Source organism: Chondrus crispus, genomic scaffold (genome assembly GCF_000350225.1).
Source record: "Chondrus crispus Stackhouse genomic scaffold, scaffold_235, whole genome shotgun sequence".
Classification (NCBI taxonomy): Eukaryota; Rhodophyta; class Florideophyceae; order Gigartinales; family Gigartinaceae; genus Chondrus; species Chondrus crispus.
The window spans coordinates 41,308-62,716 of NW_005179115.1; the positions used below are offsets into that span (position 1 = coordinate 41,308).

The 21,409-nt window shown below is 52.6% G+C and overlaps 4 protein-coding genes across 4 annotated transcripts; 3 read left to right on the forward strand and 1 right to left on the reverse strand.

Annotated features, from left to right (window-relative positions):
* Positions 1-15,522: 15,522 nt before the first annotated feature.
* CHC_T00004518001 (hypothetical protein) lies at positions 15,523-16,749 on the reverse strand. The gene has a single exon (XM_005715924.1). The coding sequence runs from the start codon at positions 16,747-16,749 to the stop codon at positions 15,523-15,525; it is 1,227 nt and encodes a 408-aa protein (XP_005715981.1).
* Positions 16,750-17,353: 604 nt separating this feature from the next.
* CHC_T00004519001 (hypothetical protein) lies at positions 17,354-17,632 on the forward strand. Its single transcript, XM_005715925.1, has one exon. The coding sequence runs from the start codon at positions 17,354-17,356 to the stop codon at positions 17,630-17,632; it is 279 nt and encodes a 92-aa protein (XP_005715982.1).
* An 846-nt stretch (positions 17,633-18,478) lies between these two features.
* On the forward strand, positions 18,479-19,465 carry CHC_T00004520001 (hypothetical protein). Its single transcript, XM_005715926.1, has one exon. It carries the CDS (start codon positions 18,479-18,481, stop codon positions 19,463-19,465), a length of 987 nt encoding a protein of 328 aa, XP_005715983.1.
* Positions 19,466-20,235: 770 nt separating this feature from the next.
* On the forward strand, positions 20,236-21,333 carry CHC_T00004521001 (hypothetical protein). Its single transcript, XM_005715927.1, has one exon. The coding sequence runs from the start codon at positions 20,236-20,238 to the stop codon at positions 21,331-21,333; it is 1,098 nt and encodes a 365-aa protein (XP_005715984.1).
* Positions 21,334-21,409: the final 76 nt, after the last annotated feature.

Below are 21,409 nucleotides of genomic sequence, written 5' to 3' on the forward strand. Positions count from 1 at the left end.
ACCTGGAAGTTGGAAGGCAGTCATCTTCACTGCCTTCCAGAAGGAAGGCGTGAATATATTTCTCGAAGATAATCTTCGTCATGATGGTCTTCTTTTTCACGAATTGGCGTTGCTGAAGTGCCCTTTTTATCCTCTCATCATTGCGAGTCCCGCTCTTTGCGAACCTCTCACGACCATCACGCCGAGACAAGACCAGATTTGGAGAAAGGTCCGACTCCAAGTTCAATTCCAGTGGTGTGACTATCGAAGGCGTTGAACCGTCGGATGATGAGTGCAAGGAAGATGATGGGGATATGGATGAGAAAGACGCCATCACTAGCCTAAATTTCGGACCAAGCAGGAGTTGAAAGATGAGATCCTGTGTGAATAATGTGGACTTATCTGGGTCATTAGAGAGCCATTGTCCATTTATAATCTTGGGATCAGCTCCTCACTTCGAATCGAAGGAAACCGAGCGAGTTTCTCCCAAATGAGGAAGACAGGTGCGACATCGGTTTTTGAAATTTTGAACAAGAGGTGGGTGAGGAGAGTATATCCAGCCCAGTTTTATAGACGTGGCGCTCAAGGTAGAGAGGAAGAAGCGGTTAAGGGGCTCCGTTTGGAGATCCAGGGCAACGTAGAAGCGATGCATTTGCAGTGACTATACGCCTGCAGAAATGAGAAATGATTTCAGCACTTGTGAGCAAAAGATTACACTGAAAATTCTTTTGCAGAATTCTGCAATGGATGTCAGCTCAACATTCCCCATATCCCACTAGTAAGTGAAGAGCCGTGGGAAAGTATTTGACGACAGATGGCTTGCAAAATCGCGGGAACTTGACATTTATGACCATTGTGACCTCACACGCAAGTACTCTGCATCCGCCCACCTCAAAAAACTAACGCACACACGCAATGGCTACTGTAGAAGAAGAGACGGCTTTGTCCCCGTGAAGCAGTGGCGAAGGCGATGAGCGTAAGGGAAGAAGTGGTCGACACTCGCTGTTTTCTGTTCAAGAAGACCTTATTACTACAGGAGCGATGGGAAAGATATTGCCAGCGACTCAGATGGTACTCCGCGGATGCGTACGAAGCGCAAGAAGATGATGGCTTCAGGTTTTCGAGGAGAGTTGGCGGCGTTTGGGGAACAACTGAAAGAGAGCAGCTTGGCAAGAATTGAATTGGAACGCGAGTAATTGGCCTTGCAGCGCTAACGCTTCGCTGCTGATCGCATTGACAAGGAGAGAGATAGAGACGAGCGTGCAGCAGAACGTGTGGCCTTGCGCAAGCTCGAGCTGGAGAAGCTTAAAGTCATGATGGAAGCTTTTACCAGTAAGCTCGAATAAATATTTCTGAGCAAAGCAAAAACTAGGCCACGGTCATCGGACTATCGCGAAATGCTGACGCGCGCGCCTGCAGGTGTCTTCTATCCCGATTGCGCTTCCTCCTGAGAAAAAATGGGCTATGGCGTGCGGCAGGGCCGCCGGTGAGAAGAGTCGGCGGAGAGGGAGGGGTGCGCAACGCGGGTGGTTAAATTGCAACTGGAGGCGCTGGAAGGATGTTGCAGCAAGGGCAGCAGCAGTAAGTCCAAAGGACTTGGGCGGGACGGCCTGGGGCAGGCGGTCGAAGTTGTTTTTGACCTTTGCGCGGCGGCGGCGTGTGTGGGAGACGTTTGCGGCGGGGGCTAGTCGGAAGGCGCGTGCGTCGGCGGCGGGGGAGGGTCGCCGGGGCATGTGGGCGCGGCGGGGTAGAGATGTTGTCGACGGATTGCAGGGAGGGACGATCGCACAGGGAGGTGGGAGGGGCGGATATAGGTGGAAAAGTGCGAGGGGAAGAGGACTTGGCGGGGGAGTCGTGCTCCCGGACGGCTAGCATGGAGAGGGAGGAGGAGTCTGGGAAGAGTCCGGTGGTGGTGGTGTCGATGAGGAGGACCTTATAAGTTGGAAAGCAGGGTCGTTGGTGCGGGACATATGGAGGGGGGTTGCAGGTAGGGTAGGGGGAGTTGGAGGGGATCGAAGGGATCAGTTCGGATTGATAAGGAGATAAAGAGGCTGATTGCATTCGATGCGAGGCCGCCGTCGGCAGTGCCCCATGTGGCCATGAGGAGGAGGACGACGAAGCGGGTCGGGTGCAAGGGGCGCATGGTGGAACGCAACGAGAGAGAAGGACACCGCGAGCGCTCAGGCGCATCTCCGGCCCGCGCGCGCAGCGGCGTCGAGGCAGGAGGCGACGTAGCCGCGGAGCGTTTCTGACGGGGGGTGCAGGGCTTCTCGCAGGCGGTGGGCGCGCGACACGACGAGCAAGACGAGGGCCTTGCATCGACTCGTGCGGGCGATGAAGTGTTGAGGCCTGCAGTGTATTATTCCTGTCATACTCCTGAGGCTGGCATGCGTATACGAGGAAATTTTTCGTGAGTTTATCAATTTCCGTCTAACTCTTCAGCCACCAATTGCTGAAGAGTTGCTCATATTTATTTCTCACAAGCGCAAGCGTATAGTCTCTATTCTCATAAACCTCAATCTGACAGCAAACTCATATTCTTTGTTGCAGGCCATGCTTGCTTGCATCTTTGGCTTGTACGCACTGCCACGAGGCACATTTGAATCCGGATCCAAGACCGTCCGTCGACAGTCGCCATTCCCGCCACACGCCGATAAGATCTCAGTACAGGGGACCCGACTCATTAGTGCCGCGCCGTGCAAGACCCCAAAACTGGCACTATTGGGAGACGGCATTAGTAGGTGACGTCACATCTATTTTCATGCACTCAGTAATTAACGTTTGCCGGCACCGCGTTGGGTCTGTCGTGTTTTGAAGTGAGAAACGCGCGTTTTGCCGACCTCAGATACGATAGAGCGTCTGAAACTCGGTATTCAATCGCTAAAACTTTTAGCTCTCCAAACAATTCCGCTATGCAACGACAGAGGGTACAGTCCTTCTCTCTCTCGCGTCATCTGCGCTCCCATCTTCATCACTTGATTGCGGGTTGCTTTTTTATTTCCGGAACCGGATCCGTAAGGAGGACAAGCTAAGGTCTGTGAACGCTGTTCGGTGAATAGGATCGCGGTTAGAATCCGCTTTCACATGTTATCACTCGCGACGGACGGACGGTGGAATAACACCCGGACCCGTGTGACAGGTGGCACTTGGGGTGTTCGTGCGGCTGGCCGGCATTAGTGGGAGGGTGGCAATAGTGAATAGTGTTGAAGAATCAAGATTACGATTTATTACCTAAAGATTTCGGCCTAGAAATGCTTACCGTTCCTTGAATTCCTGGATGGTTGCCCCCTGTCTTTCGCTGTTCTCATTGGTGTGGACATAAAAGTTGATACAACGGCCAGAGAATTGTAGTGGCGCGTGTTTCCATGCCACGCCGAGCCGCTATCCTAGCGACACTACCCCCTTCGGCGAATGAGGCCCACTTTCGGCTTGATTTGGGGCGCGCGTCCATGACTCACCTGAGTTCGAGTTCTGCTTTGGTAAGCTTCAAGATGAGGGGGTACTTCCAGGATGATAGGGCGTAAGTAGCGACGGGAGATCGCGTTATCTTACCGAGCGTGTGTGTGAGAAACATTCTCGAATGGTTAAGCCATACAAGAAAGAGTAGAGAGAGAACAGAACCAGTGATGACTTGATGACTGAGCAGCCAAGCTGAAGGTGGGATAGTGGGAGAAAAAGCGACGACTTGAGGAAGAGAGAAGAGTGGTGAGAGAGTTTTGACGTGCCTCTCTTATACAGCCCTGTTTTCGGACAGTTTCCGAATTTCATTTCTGCCAAGTTCCATTACGCGAATGAAGAATCATTTCCAAGTCATAGTGGGGGTGCCAAACCATGGCGTGTGACTAGGTGCTGATTCTTTTTTCTGCCAAGTTTCATTATGCGTATGAAGAATCATTCCCAAGTCATAGTGTGACTTGGTGCTGATTCTTGTTTTGCCAAGTTTCATTACGAGAATGAAAAATCATGTCCCAAATCATGGCGTGTGGCTTGGCGTGGACTTGTCGCCAAATCATCCTAGCTTGGATTTGTACGGCTGAAATGGTCCACTTGTGTTCCACTTTCTGCTGAGTTGTCGTGCGTTCCAACCGAAAAGCACTCTTGTCCAGATTCACCTTTCAATTGCCAATGAATGCACTAAAATTGGCACTAATGGGCGTCCCCCCGCATCTACATGGGCCCATTGCCCCTGCTCTCATGAATCCAGACTTCGGCGTTACTCCTTCATTCCTCACTGCCGAGGGGTCTATCAGGCTGAGGCGACATCTGTAAGCGGAAGTGTACGACAACTCAAACCAGCGAAAAATGCCGATTTGTCAAGGTGAGCGATCGCAGACTAGATAATGCGAGTCCAAGGTATGCCTTTAGAATGGTAAACAGCAATATCGCCGGCTGAATTCTCTTCGCCCGCATCGTCTTCAAGACAACCGAACTCACGTACTGCCTCGAAGTCCCTGTCTTGACGCTAAACTCCGACCACATCACTGCTGAATTCTCTCTCTCCCAGGCCTCACCACGCACAAGCATTAGAGCTACGCAAACACCGTCTGAGCCACTACCAACGGAGAATTGCTAAACTTACGGTGAAACGATGCGTGGGAGGCGCCTAGTTTGTTGACGCTATCAGCTGCCGCTCTCTGGAGCTGACCGCCCTCCGTGGTGCGCTCCTTCTAATCCCTGATCTGCTAAACCCTAAAATTGAATGGAATGTAACTTTGCTCCTCTCGAACGTACATATTGGGAAAGTATTTCTGCGTGCGGACTCGCCACTAAAGAAATACGTACGGACTTGATACCGACCCTCTACTTATGCTCTGTGGCGACAGCCAACACGCGCAAGAAGCAGTGTATAGATACGCCAAAACCTTCCTCTCCGCCACATTATCACTCATACCGTCTCTCATTGCTGACCACGCTTACCCACGGTAAGTCGTGATACGCGCGGTCGAAGAGAGTTTGGGTCGTTATTGCCACTTGAAAGCAAATTCCAGCTGTATCGTATTTTCCTGGGAAGACTCCTTTCAATGCTGGGTGAATGTTCATCCCTTTAATTCTCTCAATCGCAACGTCGTAAATATGCTATTTGGGACATCTGAAATGAAAAGGGTCATTTGTGAATCTCGGGGTGACAGCTGTCACCCCGAGATTCCCGCACCTAGGTGCGGCTTTTGACCCTGCTGAGGGGTGTATTTCTAGACCCAAGGTGTTTTGAGGGCGACTACTCACGATCAGGTAGTATTAGTATTGAAGGGTGACGTGTCACTTTCATTCAATTGTGAGGGTGATATTTTCCGAAGAAGCGGCATGTTGAAACATGCCGAACTTTATCTGTTTCTATAGGGCGACATTGGACCAATTCTGAGATTCATGTGTTTCTCAGTTGGAAACATAGGGTGACTTATTTTTGTGAAACACTAACAATGTCTACCCACTCTATCTACATCAACTCCGCGAACCCCCATAAAAAGTCTGCTTCTCTATATTTTTACAACGTTCACTATTTGGTTCCACCACCACGCTTCAGATCTGTGACGCCCCTAGCAAACAAATCAAATAACTTCTCCAACCTCTCCTCACCGCTTCTCGACGAAGAGTTAAGCTTATCTGCAGCGCGCGGGCCAGGCCGCCGGGCAGGGCGCCGTCCTCAGCGCGCAGCTGGCCCTTGCGCGCCTGCAGCTGCTGTTTGAGCGTACGCATGCGGCCGAGCTGGCGCTCCAGCGCCACGCCGCGCTCTTTCTTCTTGCAGTTGCTGCGCCGCGCCGAGATCCGGTTGCGCTCGCGCCGCTCCTCGTCCTTGATCCGCCGCAGGATCTCGTGCACTTCCTTCGTCCCCGCGCGCGTCCCCGCCCGCGATCGGCCCGCGCCCCGCGTCCGTCGCCTCGCCGCCGCCGCCGCCGCCGCTCACGCCCGACCCCGCGTCCTCTGCGTACGATGCGCGCTCGCGGCTGCCGTCCCACGCGTCGCCGCCGCGCTTCCGCTTGGTGAGCGAGCCCTTGCTCTCGAAATGGATGGTGCTAGTTTCGGTCGACACGCCGCTCGCCTCGAACGCCGCCCACTGGCCCACGCCGGCTCCGGTCGGCCCCTGCCACGCGTCCACCACGCGCGGCCGCCGCGCCTGGCCTCCGTCGCTGACACCGCCGCCCCCGTCCATCCCCGACGACGTCATGCTCACTGGCGTGCACTGCCCGCCGCCAAACTAGTCTGCGCGAATCACCCCCTGCGTCCCGTCCCCGCCAATCTCGGCCAGCAGTCCCTCCAGGCTCCCCCCGCTCTGCATGCTCGGCGCCGACAACCCCCTGGAATCCTACGCCTTTGCCCGCTCCCCGTCCTCGTCCTCCTCGTCCCCGCACCTGCCCGCGCTCCTGCTCGCACCTGAGCATGATGTGCACGCGCGCGTCGCGCGTGATCCTGGTTGTGGTGCTGGTTGTGGTGTTGTTGTTGATGCTGGTGCTGGTGTTGGTTTTGGTGGCGTCCGCGTCGGCCACCACCATCCCCTCGCGTTGGATGACGGGGTGCAGCTGCAGCAGCAGCAGCCGCGGAACGACAACGGCGGCACGGTGTCGGTGCACCAGGCAGACAGGGGCGAGGAGGATAGAGGAGGACATGTGCTGCGAGGCGGAGTCCGCGAGCGCTTCGGGCGGGTGCGGGAAGACGGACGGCGGCGGAGCCACGCGCGTGGTGGACGAGTGGAACGTGAAGGCCAAGGACGGCAGGGCCGCGGACAGCAACGGGGCCATGTGCAGCGGCTCCACCGAGAACAGGAAGTCCAGTTACCAGTTGCACATCACACCAAGAGCAACATTGGCGGAGTAGTACCCTTCATGTGGCTGTGGAAAAGCATCATTTCGCTGCTCCACGCACCTGTTACAGATCATGTGAAGTGGTTACGTCGTTCGGTATTTTACACACCACAAAAGCATATTTACCTCGGTTTTCGTCCCCGTATAGCTGTCTCAGTGCGCAAGTAGCGACAGTATGAGTCTCCGAACGGCAAAGAGAGCACGTATACTTCCTCTTTGATGCTGTTGGTCCTCGCTCGTACCAGCTCTTTTTTCGCTTCCCCGCGTTCTTGACTGGCCTCCCGCGAGAGGGAGGGATAGATTTTGGGATCCGTAGGTTCTGACCTAATGCTACTAAACGTTTAGACACCTTGATGACTTTGTCTACAGCGTATTGCGCCGGTATTGAGTAGCACAAGTCGTAGTACTGCTCTGCCGACTAGCTACCATCCGTCACCTGCCTCGCCCCCGGCGGGCGCACCGACGGCGCCCGCCCAACACGGTGATGCGCGCGCATATCCGTACGGAAGGCCAGTACAGAACCAGTGGGTCCGGTTCTTCAACCAAGGATTACCTGGACCCCCGCCGTGTCGGTTCTGTCTGGACCTGACCCACTGACAGGAGCAATGTTCTGTGGTGGCGAATAGCGCGCTGCGTTCGAAGCTTTTGCAGGCCCACGAGGCCAATTACCAAAAGCTTCGGATCCGTCAAGGTCTCCGCCCGGGTTCGCCGTTCGAGCGCCAACCGCCGACCGCGTGGCGAAATTCGCGTGCGCAGGCTCCCACGGGCATCAACGTGGTCGAGCCGCGCGAGACTGTCCAATCAGAAGAACCCGCCCTATCGCTGACGGAAGAGGGGCCCGAGGACCTTGGGTTGACGGGGGAAGCCGGGGAGGACGCGTAGAGGCGTCGACGATCCTCCCCGTGCCAAGCCTCAATAAACAAGGCACCCCGTCGACCGCTTCGGTACGCGCGCAATCGCAGAGCCGAACGGACGAAGCGGCAATTTGCTTCTTCAAGAAGCAGAATTATAAGGTCACCGCAACGGTCGGACAACGACGCGCGATGATGCGCGCCATCACGCCGGTTCTAGATTCGGGCGCCGGCCCGAATCTAATCCACCTACGCTGTGTGGCAGAACCGTGGCGCGCTGCCATCCAGTCCGCGCGGAGCCCGCCGCTCATCGACGCTTTGAGTAAGTCCATGAAGGCCCTCGGCGAGCTCAAACTGTACGTCCGGATTGGTGAGTTCGTCGCGCGCGTACCGTTCTTGGTCGTCACCAATCTTGCGGTGGACTGTATCATCGGAACCACGTTCCTGGATCGCCACGTGAAGGCGATCCTGCCACCGCAGAGAAAGGTGCTGTTCCATCATGCGCCGTCCGTAGCGCTGACAGGAGTCACACCCTCGAGGCACGACCGCAAGATGGCCTCGAGGGGACCGTCACAGCAGCTCCCGCAGGAGGCAAATTCGGCCGACCGGAAGCGCGCGCAGTTCCCGACGAACGTACCGTCACGGAAAATTCGCGTGGTCAAGGGGGTCACGGTCCCCCCGATGACCCAAGCGATGGTACGCGTCGCAACACCGGTTGGGGGGCTTTGCTTCCTGCAAAACCATCCCAAAGCGGCGCATAAGAATTTATGTCTGATGGCCCAAGGGGTCATGGACCTCTTCCGGGGCGAGCCGTTTACGGTGCTCGTTAGCAACTTCGGAAACCGTGCGGTCCGCATCCTTAAGCATACCGTTGTCGGTCTCGCGTTGCCATCCCCCACACACATCCTGACACTTGGCGTAGCGGCCCCCGGAGAGGCCGACGCTAAGGAAGGGGGAGGGAACAAAAATAATTCCTCGACCGCTACGGAGGAACAAGCGCGACGCCAACAACCAGTTACGGACGATGGCAGAACCAAATCCTCCACCGCTACGGAAGGATACGCGCGTCGCAAAGAATCCGCTACGGGAGGAGGCGCAAGACGCGAAGAACCGGAAACGGACGACGCCCACAGTGGCAATCCCGCTAGCGCGGATGAGCGGACCGATACGGACGCGGAGAAGACCCGCTCGTGGGAAGAAGACGTCCATATTTGTGCAGAAGACAGCACCGTCCGGTTTAATTCTCCCCGGTACTGTACTGCAGGACGCGGGGACCCATCGAGAGAACCCACGGACCCCCGGTGAAGTACAGGCGCGCTACGCTGCGCAAGCTTCGCGACGCGCTCGACCGTGCTCGGACGAAATTAACCGCATCGCAAAAGCGGTACAAGGACGATTTTGACAAGAAGGTCCGCTTCCGTCCGGTCGTTGTGGCGGGCGATTTTGTCTACATTGATCGCCCGCCCCGCCCGTTGACAAGCGTCGAGCGACGCACGCGTGCGCAAGGTACGGCCGGAACGGACGAGCTCTCTGTCAGACTACCACCGAAGACAGAGAGTCCGTTTCGCGTGCACTCCGCTACGGACACCACGGTCCTCATCGAGCAGGACGGCATGGAAAATCGCGTGAGCATCGACTGCGTTACGAAGATGCCGCGCGGGCCGGGGGATACCGTCACCCCGGCCACATCGACCGAATCGGACGCACAAGCCGCAACGCCAAGAGCGGAGTACGTCGTTGACCGCATTGTCGGACACCGTACTACGCGCGGCGGGATCCACTACAAGGTCCGGTGGTATGGATATACCGCTTCGGACGACACTTACGAGCCCGCCGATGGGCTTCCGCAGCAGTTTACCGACCGGTATTGGCGCTCGCGCCAACAAGGATCAAGCGTGCATGCGTAGCGCAAGTTTCGGCCGCTCTCGGTCGCACCGCTCGGACGCTTGCTCGCGCAAAAGCCTCTGGGGAAAACAAGCTGCGCACGTGCTATGCATCCCCGGCAGCCAGCCGCGTGTGACTGCTCATCGCGAGGCAGTCCGTACCGGATGGATCCCGCGCAAATGGACGCAGATTCTTCCAAAATTGGCCAACCCTCCGAGAGGGTGGTCCACAATCGGAATTTCTCCCAAGCGTCCACGTGGATAGCTATCAGCCACGCCTGGCCGCACCGCTCAGATGATCGCACTCGCACGCGCCTATGCAAATGGAGAACTGTACCGGGAACCGGTACTTTGTATTGAGATGTATCGCGTTCGCCGACTTTTCAATTTAGTCGCGATTTGGGCTACGTTTTTCCCTCCCACGCTGCGGGAAAAAATCGTAGCCCGTTTCTGACAACGGCATCGCACTCCTAGGAGCATTCCACGTCCGGTAGTCTCGCCTCGGGAAAACCGCATTCGGACACATTTGGAAACCAAATCGGTTTCTTCCCGTTTCTTTCGGTTTCTTTTTTGGTTTCTTTCAGTTTCCAAATGACGCTTTGGGAGACCGGTCGCAGAAAAGGAACATTCCGATCGGTTGATGCGCGTGAATCGCTGCGAGCGCACGAGGGAAGTTATGGCGCACGTATCCGTGCCCTTCTGTGGCCGACTTCGGCCGCAAAGGACGTAAAACAAGGGCGGATTTATGAAAATTGGCCAGCCCTTCGGGGCAGGAGTGCGAAGACGGGGATTCTCATCCCAAACCGACCGTACGGAACTTGCGCGCGCTGTTGTCGAAGCGCGCTGGTGCGCTGGGGCGGTGAAGAACCGCCCGGGCGACAATGTCGGCCCCCGTCCAGCCCGGCAGGGGCCGCGGCGAGGACTTTGGGTCGCGCACTGTACGCCGGGGGCACGCGCACGGCATCGGACGAATTAATCAGCGCGAACGCGGGATCGGCCAACTCGGTGGCCTGCGGAGCCTCGCCGCGTTGGCTTCGCCACGGGTGTACCGCATGGGCCGATCGGCTCGACGCCGGAGCCCGACCACGGCTCGACGGCGGACTGTATGGGCGCGCGGCGCTGACTTCGTCGTGACCGTCCGTTCTCGGTCTCCGGAGGAGGTACTGTACGGAAAAGTCGTCGCGGGTGGAGGAGTTGGGAATTTCGGGGGAGTGTTAGGAGGGAGTCAGGGGTTTCGGAGCGTCTCGCAGGAGGGAAATTGGACGACGCGCTTACCGATTCGGACGGGACAGCTGGCGAATCGACCGCCAGCTCGGAGTCGAGGCGGGAGAAAAGCCCGCCTGCACGCACGCGCTTCGGTCTTCGCATCGCGCGCGGAGGAAAACAGAGAAACCGGAACGGAATCGCGTGGTCGGATGGGTGGTCGCTACGGGGACGTAGCGAAAGCTAAGGAAGGGGGTCTGTAGTATAACGACGGACGCGCGCGCGGGGAGATTATTAACAGTGCGGCCGTGCACGGTGGACACGTGGGCGGGTGTGCCCACGTGCAGGGAGCGCGCGCGTGCCGAGCAGTCGTAATCTGGCTACGTGTACAGTAGTGCACGTGTCGGCCAAGCGGTAGTCTACCAGTATGACGCGTGTACGCTGGCACACGTGGCATCCGTGTGGTAGTCTGTAAGCAGCGCGTGTGTACAGTAGTACACACGTGTAGCCGCAGCGTCCGCGCAGTAATTAGGAATTGAGGCGCTAGTTTTTTAATGGCGTACAGTATCTGGTACGCACTAGGCGGCAGGTACTGTATACTGGGACAGGTGTCCGAGGCGTCCCTCTGAGGGGTTCAGACCTGACACCCGTCCCCACCAGTAAACTGGGGCAAGCTCGCCCCCGTCCCTTTCGCGCCTATATACGTCGGTTTCGGTTGTCTATCGCGCGCGATGGCTTCTAACCCGTTACCGGTCGCTCCCGTTCACGCACCACGGGGCGACTGCGCGTAACCGGCCAGTGAGCCACTCCCTTTTCGCGAGCTCGTCCGATCGGTTCAATTAGCGCGTCGCGTCCACGCCGCGTGCTCCCTCGCTAAAGCCTCCGCCTCTCACCCAACCCAGGGCGGAGAGGAGTTATCCCACAAGGAGATTGATCATCAATATCTTCTATGGATATGTTTTCGTCGTCAATTTCCCCTTCTTGACGCATTTCCTCCTCACACGACTGATGCACTTGTTCTCGTTCAGGTGAGAGCGAGGGCTGTCCTTCCTACTCCTTCTCGTGTGGTGTCTCTTTTTCTCTCGACACTGCCTCCATTCTCACGCGTTCCCTTTCGTTCTCCAGATTCTCTTGATTTTGTCGTCTTAACTCCTGGGATATTCTTTCTTGCATCATTTCCTCAATACGGCGACGCTCACACTCACGCTCCTCCCTTTTTTCCTCTTCTTTACGTAGCAATAGTTCGAGCAGTTTTCCTTTCGAGGTTGGCATCAGCGTAAATATTAGCGTTGGGGGAACCAGTTGCGAGGTACCCTCCCCGTTTTCCATTTCCTCAAACCGAATCTCTTGCTCCGCTTGTTCCTTTGCGCGACTGAGTTTTTGCATAGCTTTATTCGCGGAGGCGCGATCTGAAGCACATTTGTCGGGATGGACAAGAACAGAAAGCTTCTTGAAACGCTTCTGTATGTTGCGCAAAGTTGGCTCCTCACTTTTGTCCGACGAATCTCCGGGATGAGGGCAGCAAAAGACGTCTTTGACGGGCGTTTCACCGACTATGACTGTCCCGAAGTGGTACAGGGCCTTCCCAGTGTCTTTGGGAAAAGACCGCATAATTATCCCGCCAAAATGTGAAATGGAAGGGGAGGAAAATGATGAGCGACAGAGGGTGACAGGGCGAAAGGGAGATGTGGTGCGGGGGTAGGTTTCGGACGCGGGTATTTGTGGGGTGACCGTTGAGGGAAGTGGAAGCGGCAAAAGGTCTCTGAAATATTAGGGTATTGGAGACTTCATTTCTCATCCCGCGATACCCACGTTCTTTTTGCTCGGTTTTGAGGGCGCTGTGTTCAAGCGCGAAAAGTTGAGTTGGCGTACTTCTATGGGGTGATTCTGAAAAAACTGTGAGTTTCTAAGGCGGCTTTTCCAAAGTACAAGCCTCTTCCGAGACGGAGTGATACTTTACGGGTTTGTACGGTGACATAAGCGATGATGGGTTTTTCGGAGGTGACTTATTGATCATATTTCCTGTTGCCCCAAGAAAAGATCATTGTCGCCCCATGTAGAGAAACCAACGTCCAATTTCACCGGATCAGAAGCACGCCTTCTAGACGTGTCGCCCTATAAAAGCACTTGAAAACATGAAGTCGCATTACGTAGATTTCACTTTGGGCAGGTGTCGCCCCCTCATTTTCGCTTTTGCCCAAATGAAAATGTACAATGAACTGCAGCATACCGTACGTCTCGCGCCTCCACTTTCGAACCATCCATCGCGTATACCATTTTTTTCATTTCTGAAATTGCGCCATGGTTCAACATTACTCTTCGAGGCTTTGGTTTTTAAAGAATGATTATTTTGCAACGTAGAATCATTCTTGGTACCAAGAGTCAAGGACTCTCGAGACCATGAAGAGAAGAAGCGACACACTCTTCCCTTTCGGATAATGTTTTATAGAAATATCTTAGGCAGCCACAGGGGATCGAAAAATTAATTTTAAAAGGCGCTATGAAAACTAGCATGTGCAACAAGTATTTTCCCGCAAACAGTAAGCAGAGATCGGCCCCAAGGGGCAGACTCCACTGTCGCAACTGCAGTGACCGTTTCTTTTTTGATCAATATTCAATCTCCAGACGGCGCTCCCCGGATGCACCGCGTCACTCCCGCAAAGCTTTGCCCGACCTACAAAACAGAAAATAAACTTGAGAAAATGTAAATCACCAGATATCGTCTACATTAGAGAGATTGTATTGGCACACATCAATTTCGTTATACTGTGCAGGGTTCTAGAATGGACTGAAAGTGTCAAGTGCCTATTCGACCAAGCGTTATCATAACATAAAAATCAGCGAATGTTATTTCTTTTCAACTTTGATGGCCACGGATTCTATTTTTCTTTTCTAGATAGATTCGCTTTAAAACTTTTCTGCAGTTAGAACCGAATAGAAAGCCCTCAACGCAATGTTTATATGCTACTGGTATAAAATTAGCTTCAAGAAAAATGCTTACCGTAAGCCGACTTTTCCTTTTGAACACCTTCGTATACACCAACGAATTGGTTTTCGCTAGAATAGACGAGCAAAATGCTTTACCTGTGATAATGGTCTTCTGGTTTAAAAAAACATGAGTGAAATCGCGTTTCGGGTTGTCTAGAAAAATAAAATAACTTTTGTCCTCTTATGAAGACTATCGGTCCGCTAGTGTCTAGCCGACAAGTGACCTCAAATGAGGCCATTTGACCTCATAAAAATAATAAAATAAGTTGAACCTCAATCTCAAATGAGGAAAATTGTCGGCTAGACACTAGACACAAGACGTGAGTGTTTTTTTTTGCGGGTAACAACAAAAAACTCTCGAAAACTATTAAAGTAGGATACGTTTCATTGGTTTCCTTTCACGACGATGGAAAAATGTCGAATCCGATATTTGCACCACACACTTGATATACACTATATACACTTTTCGAATTATCGAAAACTGTGCTCTAAGTTCTGCGTAGTTTTCTGAAGGCGGGTATGATGTAGTAACGTGAGTTTGTTGGCTGAATGAGATAAAGACTCTTTTGCTTCTGGATAAGAATATAATCAGGCGAACCTACTTGGCTGACATTAATATGAAGAGAGGATGTCTCTTTGTCAAAAACCCGGTTTCTTCGGCTAGAAAAGCTCAGTATGGTTGCCCACTAACCGCCACTCTTAAGATGCTGCGCACTTGAATGAAAAATGTATTTTTATACGTTTATCGAAAGCAGAAACCTGTATCTCTTCACGAGAAAATAAACATAATGAAACGATGAACCTCATATTTTGGAGAAGACCTGAGATTACAAGTATGGAAGTCATTCTTGGTAAACGCCATTTGTATTATTTCCAAGGTAGATTATCCTTGTTGGCGTAACGGACAAAATCGAGGTGCTAGAGGTTAAACCAGCGTCCTGGTGCATGTCCTCCAGCGCCCTTTAGCCACTTGGAAAGTGATTAGACACTTTAACAGGCAGTCTCTCTATTTTAGGACATGCCTTCTCATGACTGGAAAAATCACAGGGCACAGAACAAGAACAACTGGCTTCGAACCTTGGTCCCTCCCTCTCCCAATACATTCGTCCCTCTAAATGCGTAAGCGTTAAAAAAAATAAACTCTGCGTTTTACGTAAAATATGGGAGCTGTCGACAGCTCCCATATTTTCCGTAAAACGCTCGACATCGAGCTGCCCAACTCATCCAAGGGTATTGCTGGCGTGAATATAAAATAATAGCATATGCGGAGGGCTTGTTGATGTCAGCAGCAATTCTAATATTGGGCAGATATCATAGCTGGCACAAAAGGCGCTCTTCTCATCACACACACGTCCGAAATGATTTCGAGCGTCTAATGAAAATGCATGTCGGATTCGCCTAATGTATATTCTTCCAGTACTAGTTCAAAAGGGGACCTATTTCCATACCTTGTCTGGTTTCTACTGTCTGAGAAAGACCATACTGTACAAATACTGTCTACATCAAAACAACCAACGGGAAAATTTGGCAAATACAACGTTCCCATTCCGGAGCATGGTAAAAATAGAATATACACACCTGGCTTTAACACTCGCCTGTCTGAAGGCGCGATGGGCACAATAATAGAAAATGCACGATGCGTATGCATGTAGAAGTGTCTTTATGGAACACGAAATGATAAGAACCATTTAATTACTGGTGACTCCGGTCCAAAGGAGCACTACAGATTAAGATATGAATGCCGTATACTTTTTATTCCTGGGATATACCGAAGATACTATGCTGCCTCAAAGAATGAAAGACGCGCGCAGTCTGTTAACATTACATGAGGTCGTGGGCATCCAGCTGCTCCAGAACGGGTTCAGCAGTTGTCCCTGGTTCATCTCCAGCCTTGTTTGCGAGCACCTTGTTTGTGCAATACACCGCTGAAAAAGGTCCTGGGATAGCATGGTATCCACGAGCACAGGAACAGGTGTCTGCTCTATCTGATTTGCCAGGTGTGCATAAATCCGGTTTCTTAGTCCCAGGTTCCGGTTGATTGAACAACCTGTCAAACAATCCAGTTTTTCTCATGCATTCAAGACCTGCATTGGGTACACACAGCAGTTTTCCACCACGGTGATCAGGGTGGCGCTCCTCTTTCTCAGGGCAAATTTCCCCACATGGACAGAAGTCGCCCTCGCCAGAGAGCGATCGAGGCATACATTCCTTCGTTTCCTTGTTACATACTCCACAAGGTCCACATCCATCTGAAGCACAATTTTTCTGATTAATAACATCGCGCACCGACATGTCGGTCATAGAAACTAGTCTAGCTGCGAGACCCGGAGACGCACAATCACATCTTCCGTCGACTTCCTCAGAGATACATCTCGGTCCTGCCCTTTTGCAGACATTGAAACAACCTTGCAAGTTCAAATCATCTGGAGAGGCTTGGATGTAGCGAGTTTCCGGTTTAGGGCGCGTTTCGACCTTGCATAATCCCTGTTCCTGATCAATGAAGTCAACACGACGTTTTGTCACCTCCGCCCGCAATGAGATGCACGGGACCGGGTCTGGGAATTGATATCCTTCTGGTTTCCCAGCGCAACTCTTCTCTTCTTCAATTTCTTCATTTTGGCCTCCAAGCTCTGTCCCGACGATGGCTTGAATGATCACGCTATGTTGACGAGGTACACATGTGCAAGCGTTATCAGTTGGCTTCGAGGGAACTTCGCATCGGTAGAGACCGGTTGCGTCCTTGCACTTGTACTGGCAGAGTTGCCCTGTTTCCACTTCGGATGGGCTATATATTTTCTTCTCCTTCGGTATCCCATCGTCTTTTATTTGACATATGTTTCTTCCGTCGCTATCTGTAGACATGTACGTGGCCAGTACAGACGATGGAACCGACTTCATTACCGACAGGCAATCGAATGGTTTCGGCACTACGGCTTCATCATTTTCGCGAAACTCGAATGAGCCGTCAAGCCGTTTGTGACACTCCAGCGACCTTCCGACTTTGCAAGCAAGGGCCAACATGATACATACGCTGAGAGAAATCTTCATAGCTTAGGAAGATGGTGATGAGTCTGCAGTAAAACGTATGGGCCTCTGCGAGTTGCGTTGATGGGAATGATGACGATGAACCTGGGGATTGATCAACAGCTTTTATACACCATCCGCGAGTCTGTGTCCTTCGTGCCCTGACTTAATCTGCTTTGGATTTTTAAAATCGAAGATGAAGAGAGCGGCAACTTGTTTATGCACTCTCCTGGTTGATGGGGGCAGTTGTCTATGATTAATTTTATGAGACTCATGCTCTTCCTTTGAGTTATGAAGGAGTTTTGCCATTGAAGTCCGCATGCTGCATTGCTCTCTTCGACAGGCCAAACGCTCAAACAAGGTGGAGCACTGAACGATTGAGAATATTTATTGTCGAGAAACAGGCTGTTGTCCCGCAAGGGGTGGATATTTTTGAAGAGCAACGTAAAGTATTAGAATGAGTGGATCGTCATGAGTAGCAACAGGTTTAAAAAGACCTCTCCTCCCTGGTCATCATTTTGGCGATCAACAGTTCTTGTCATTGCCACGATAAGGAGACAGCTGTTCTGTCATGAAAATAGAACCTGGATCAGCCGGTAAGGTAACAGGAGATTTTGCCTCTCGTGTCATGGGAATACAACTATTGTCCGGGTCGTGTATCAAACGTTGTTGGAAAGGACAATATTATTGCAATGCGTCTCCACCTTGTTCGATTGCATTTGAAGTTGGGGTGGGGGCAAGATGCTATGGCATCATCGCGCAGGCGGAATGTAAACCCTTTCTGCTCTTCATTACTTTACTATTTATTCTCGACCCCACCCTTTCACTCGCTTTTCGCGTCATCCCGCCACATATAAGCAACCAAGACAATCTGACAAGTGTATATTTTCGATTCTTGTCCTTCTGACGGATCACGTGTCGTGACTTCTCTCTTCGAAGAACTATTTTAGTTCATGTTTTCCTTCGAATGATTTGTGATCCTTTCGAGTGCTGCTGTTGTGGCAAGCTGTAGTTGTCGAGCTTTCGGACCGCCTTGGTCCTTACTGATCAACATCGCGGAGTGATTCTGCCTCAATCATCCATCAACTCTCCGAAGAGACGATCGTGGTAATGGAGTTCGTTTCTTTGGAATCACCAAATTTCAAAATTTCAGGGGCAGTCTCCTCTCAGTGTGGGAATCCCTGGTGCCACTGAGGATAGTTATGAATGCTAGGTAGCTTCCCTGAAAACCTTTTCCTGTGCCGCATCATGAACATCTTCCCTCTCCTCTCCTCCCACAAAATCATCATGACATTGCCAGACATGTCGAACGGTTTCATGTCTTTCCGACGAAACGGCTTAAAAGGATGTCCGCACATGAGTCTTGGAACTTTTCTCACCCATCACATTCTGCAACAGTCACACCAGCACTCGCACTACCAAGAAATCCTCAAAAATAACATTAAGGTTATAAAAACTTACCCCCACCATGAAGTATCACTTTGTCTCACTTTTCGCATTGTGTGCCGTTGCTCTTAACCGAGCCAGTGGATATCGTTGCCAAGGAACTACGGGAAACTACAGATTCTTCGACGGGGACGAAGAGATCACACCGGAGCAATTTTCCTGCTTGAAGATCACGAGGGAAACTCCGTCGACGCTGCAGGTGCTACCCCCAGTTCAAGCGGGCGAGCCTCGACGATGCCCTGCCGTGCAAGATGGTAAGGCTTCGATTAAGGTCAAGTATGAGCGTGTGGAGGTGAATACCGGTATCATGTGCACCCTTACATGCAAGGTGGACTTTGGAAGGTATCACTGCACCGAAAAAGCAAACAATGGAGAATGCGTTTGTGCGCCGCAGCAGCCGCAGGTGGTGGTCAAGCCTGTTGCATCCGAACTGGGACCCGGGCCGCTTCTAGGAGGACAGAGCGATCTCAACGGTCCTCAGGAGCAAACGTGTGTCGATAAGCCTGTCGGATTCCAGTTCCCAGACGCCGTTCCTTGTGTTTCGATTCGTGCGGACGTGGTCAAGGAGCGCGTGCATTTCATCATGGGGAAGACTGACGACTGCACAGTACGCACGGGAGAGGCACCGGAGACGCGGTACATGGAAACGACTCCTGACAATGTGGGACTGCAGGGGTGCGTGTACGTATGCAAGATGAAGGCGCCGAAATGCACGGGGCCTAAGGCAGAAGGCAAGTGCAGATGCGCAAGCCCAGGGATCAGCAAGCAGCTGGTGGCGATGAGCCAGCTTGCTGGGACCACACGCCTTGTAGAAAAGTGCACCAGCGACAAAGGTTGCGAGCCGTGCGGATTTTGCAAGAACAGTGTGTGCGAGCTTAAGAAGGAGGCTCATCTCGGAAGCAACTGCGACTGCGGAAAAATCTGCCCAGCGAAGGATTACCGGTTGCGCAAGACGGGTGCGAGCATCTCATGCGAACCCAACTTTTCGATGGATTGCATGGCGAGGCCAGACTGGATGGACATGAAGACGGCGCCAAATGGCAAGGCGACAAGTTTCTTGGACGGCACAGAGGTCCCCGACTTGTGTACGGCTGGACCAACGGATGCGAGCGATATGTGCGGATGCGCGCCTGGGTATGAAGAGAGACTTGTTTCGAATGATACGGAGAGGGTTTGTGTCAAGCCTTCGCCGTTGCCGGCACCGACCAAGCCTCAGGATGCCATGCCTGAGGAGGGGGACGTTGCGCCCGTTGAGATTTTGCCGGAAGCGGGTGGCACTATCGGGAAGGACTAATAGATTGGTTAATGTTGATCGCAAGCGCGGTAATTTTGTCCTTAATCTGTGACAGGACTGATGGTAACGGTGGTTGCCTGTGGTCGCCTTGTGGAACCAACCAAAGCGAATATAGCTCAGCTCGTACGTGATACGATGAGCACTCCCGCGTAATGTTGTCGAGTACGTGGACGACGCGATTCATACGTGGCTTAAAATAAATGCATTTCATGACAAATCCGATTCGCCAACGGACGTGTACACGTGGCACTCGCTTCGCACCCGTCAACGTCACTTCTTGATGCTCAACATACAGTTGACCTGTATAACATGAGCCTTCTTCGAGCAACGCTCTGCCTTTATAGACCTCCCTCACACCCGATGTAGCTAATCTCGTATCACCATGCGGTCCATGTTATATTTTCGCGACCGTCAAATGCAAACTTTATAACGCCTACTACTGAATCGAGCATACCTGGAGGAGAATTCCATGCGCCAAAAGCCTCAACGATACTCCTCCTTTTGACGTCATCCGGCCCTTCGTTCCATTTGAATCGCTCGTTCTGATCCTGCTCTGCCGATATTATGCGAAAGCGTCATCCTGAACAATCAAGCCCCTTTTATGTAAGCATTTGTGACATTCAATCATCCGTTCCATAACACGCGACTCCCGAATCAACCAGTACGCTCCGCACCCTCACCGACTATAGAAGCGGACGACAACTTCTCACAGCCGCACATACTTCCTGTGTTCCTCATTCCGTCCATCCAGCTCATAAGCACCGCCAACAATGACACATTCTTTCCTCATTCCGCTTCTATTCGTCCTCTACCTCACGCTCCCCTTGGGCCTCACCCTAGCCCAAACCTGCGTCAGCTCCCAGGTAATCTTTAGCGACCTAACAAGCATCAATTCTGCCTATACCTCTCAAATAAGTCTCTCTGGCAACGCAAACGTCGATCGCTCAGACACTTCTCTCACTACTACAGCCGCAGACAGCTTTGGCGGCTTCTTCTTCGCCTCTCCAACAGACTTCACAGGCCCTGGCGGCTTTTCAGTAAAGTTTGCTATCCAGTCTACGGATACGTCTGCCGGTCCAGGTGACGTTTGGGAATTCATTGTAGCAGGTTCTACTAACTTGGATATAGTCTCTCCACCGTACTCGGCAGGCTCTGGCAATGAGGGCTTGTCGGGATGGTCTAGGCGAAATGCTTTCGTAGTCGAGTTCGATTCTCTCAATTCTGGCACCAGCGAGCAAGACGAATCAACAAACCATGTCGCCATCTTCCTCGCAGGAGACGAGCAATGCACGACCAATGTTGCGTTTTCTTTTGCAAGTGGAGACAAGTATACCGTCTGGGTGGACTATAGCGGCTTTGCGTCCAAGGCAGAGGTAAGGGTCAGTGGTGCCAACGATGACACTCGTCCGACATCTGCGACTCTTTCGTGTGATGTGGACATTTGGAGCACGATGGACATTTCTACTGCCAATCATGTCGGCTTCATGGCATACAATCCGTCCGCGGGTGGAGCTGAACATAGCCTGGTCGACTCGTTGTCAGTCGCTGACTCTTACAACCCGTACGACTTAGACAGTTGCTCTGTGTACGGCAGTTGTTCCCAGAAGAGTGTCGACGCGCTCTGCCTCACCCCACAAACTTCCAGCACTTGCTTGCTCGCTGACTGCTCAGCTGGTTATATTTGGGACCTGTCCGGCACCGACTGCTGCGCCTTCGTAGAAAAGTCCACATGGGCTTTGTCAGACTCTGCGGGGAGCGGGCCTTTCTCTGCTGGAGACACCGTGGCATGTGAACAAGTCCAAAGAACGATTGCTTTCCTCACAACGGCAGACCAGTGTGCATCTAATACCGGATCAATAACCGTCTAGGATATAAACTACCCTGGGGCTACAGCAACAGGTCTGTGGTGGTAGTCAAAGATATGTAAACTAATACAATTCCCCC

What these genes read in the sequence shown, in the direction of transcription:
- CHC_T00004518001 (XM_005715924.1), bottom strand. Translation starts at nt 16,749, where the DNA reads ATGAAGATTTCTCTCAGCGTATGTATCATGTTGGCCCTTGCTTGCAAA.
- CHC_T00004519001 (XM_005715925.1), top strand. Translation starts at nt 17,354, where the DNA reads ATGGGAATACAACTATTGTCCGGGTCGTGTATCAAACGTTGTTGGAAA.
- CHC_T00004520001 (XM_005715926.1), top strand. Translation starts at nt 18,479, where the DNA reads ATGTGCACCCTTACATGCAAGGTGGACTTTGGAAGGTATCACTGCACC.
- CHC_T00004521001 (XM_005715927.1), top strand. Translation starts at nt 20,236, where the DNA reads ATGACACATTCTTTCCTCATTCCGCTTCTATTCGTCCTCTACCTCACG.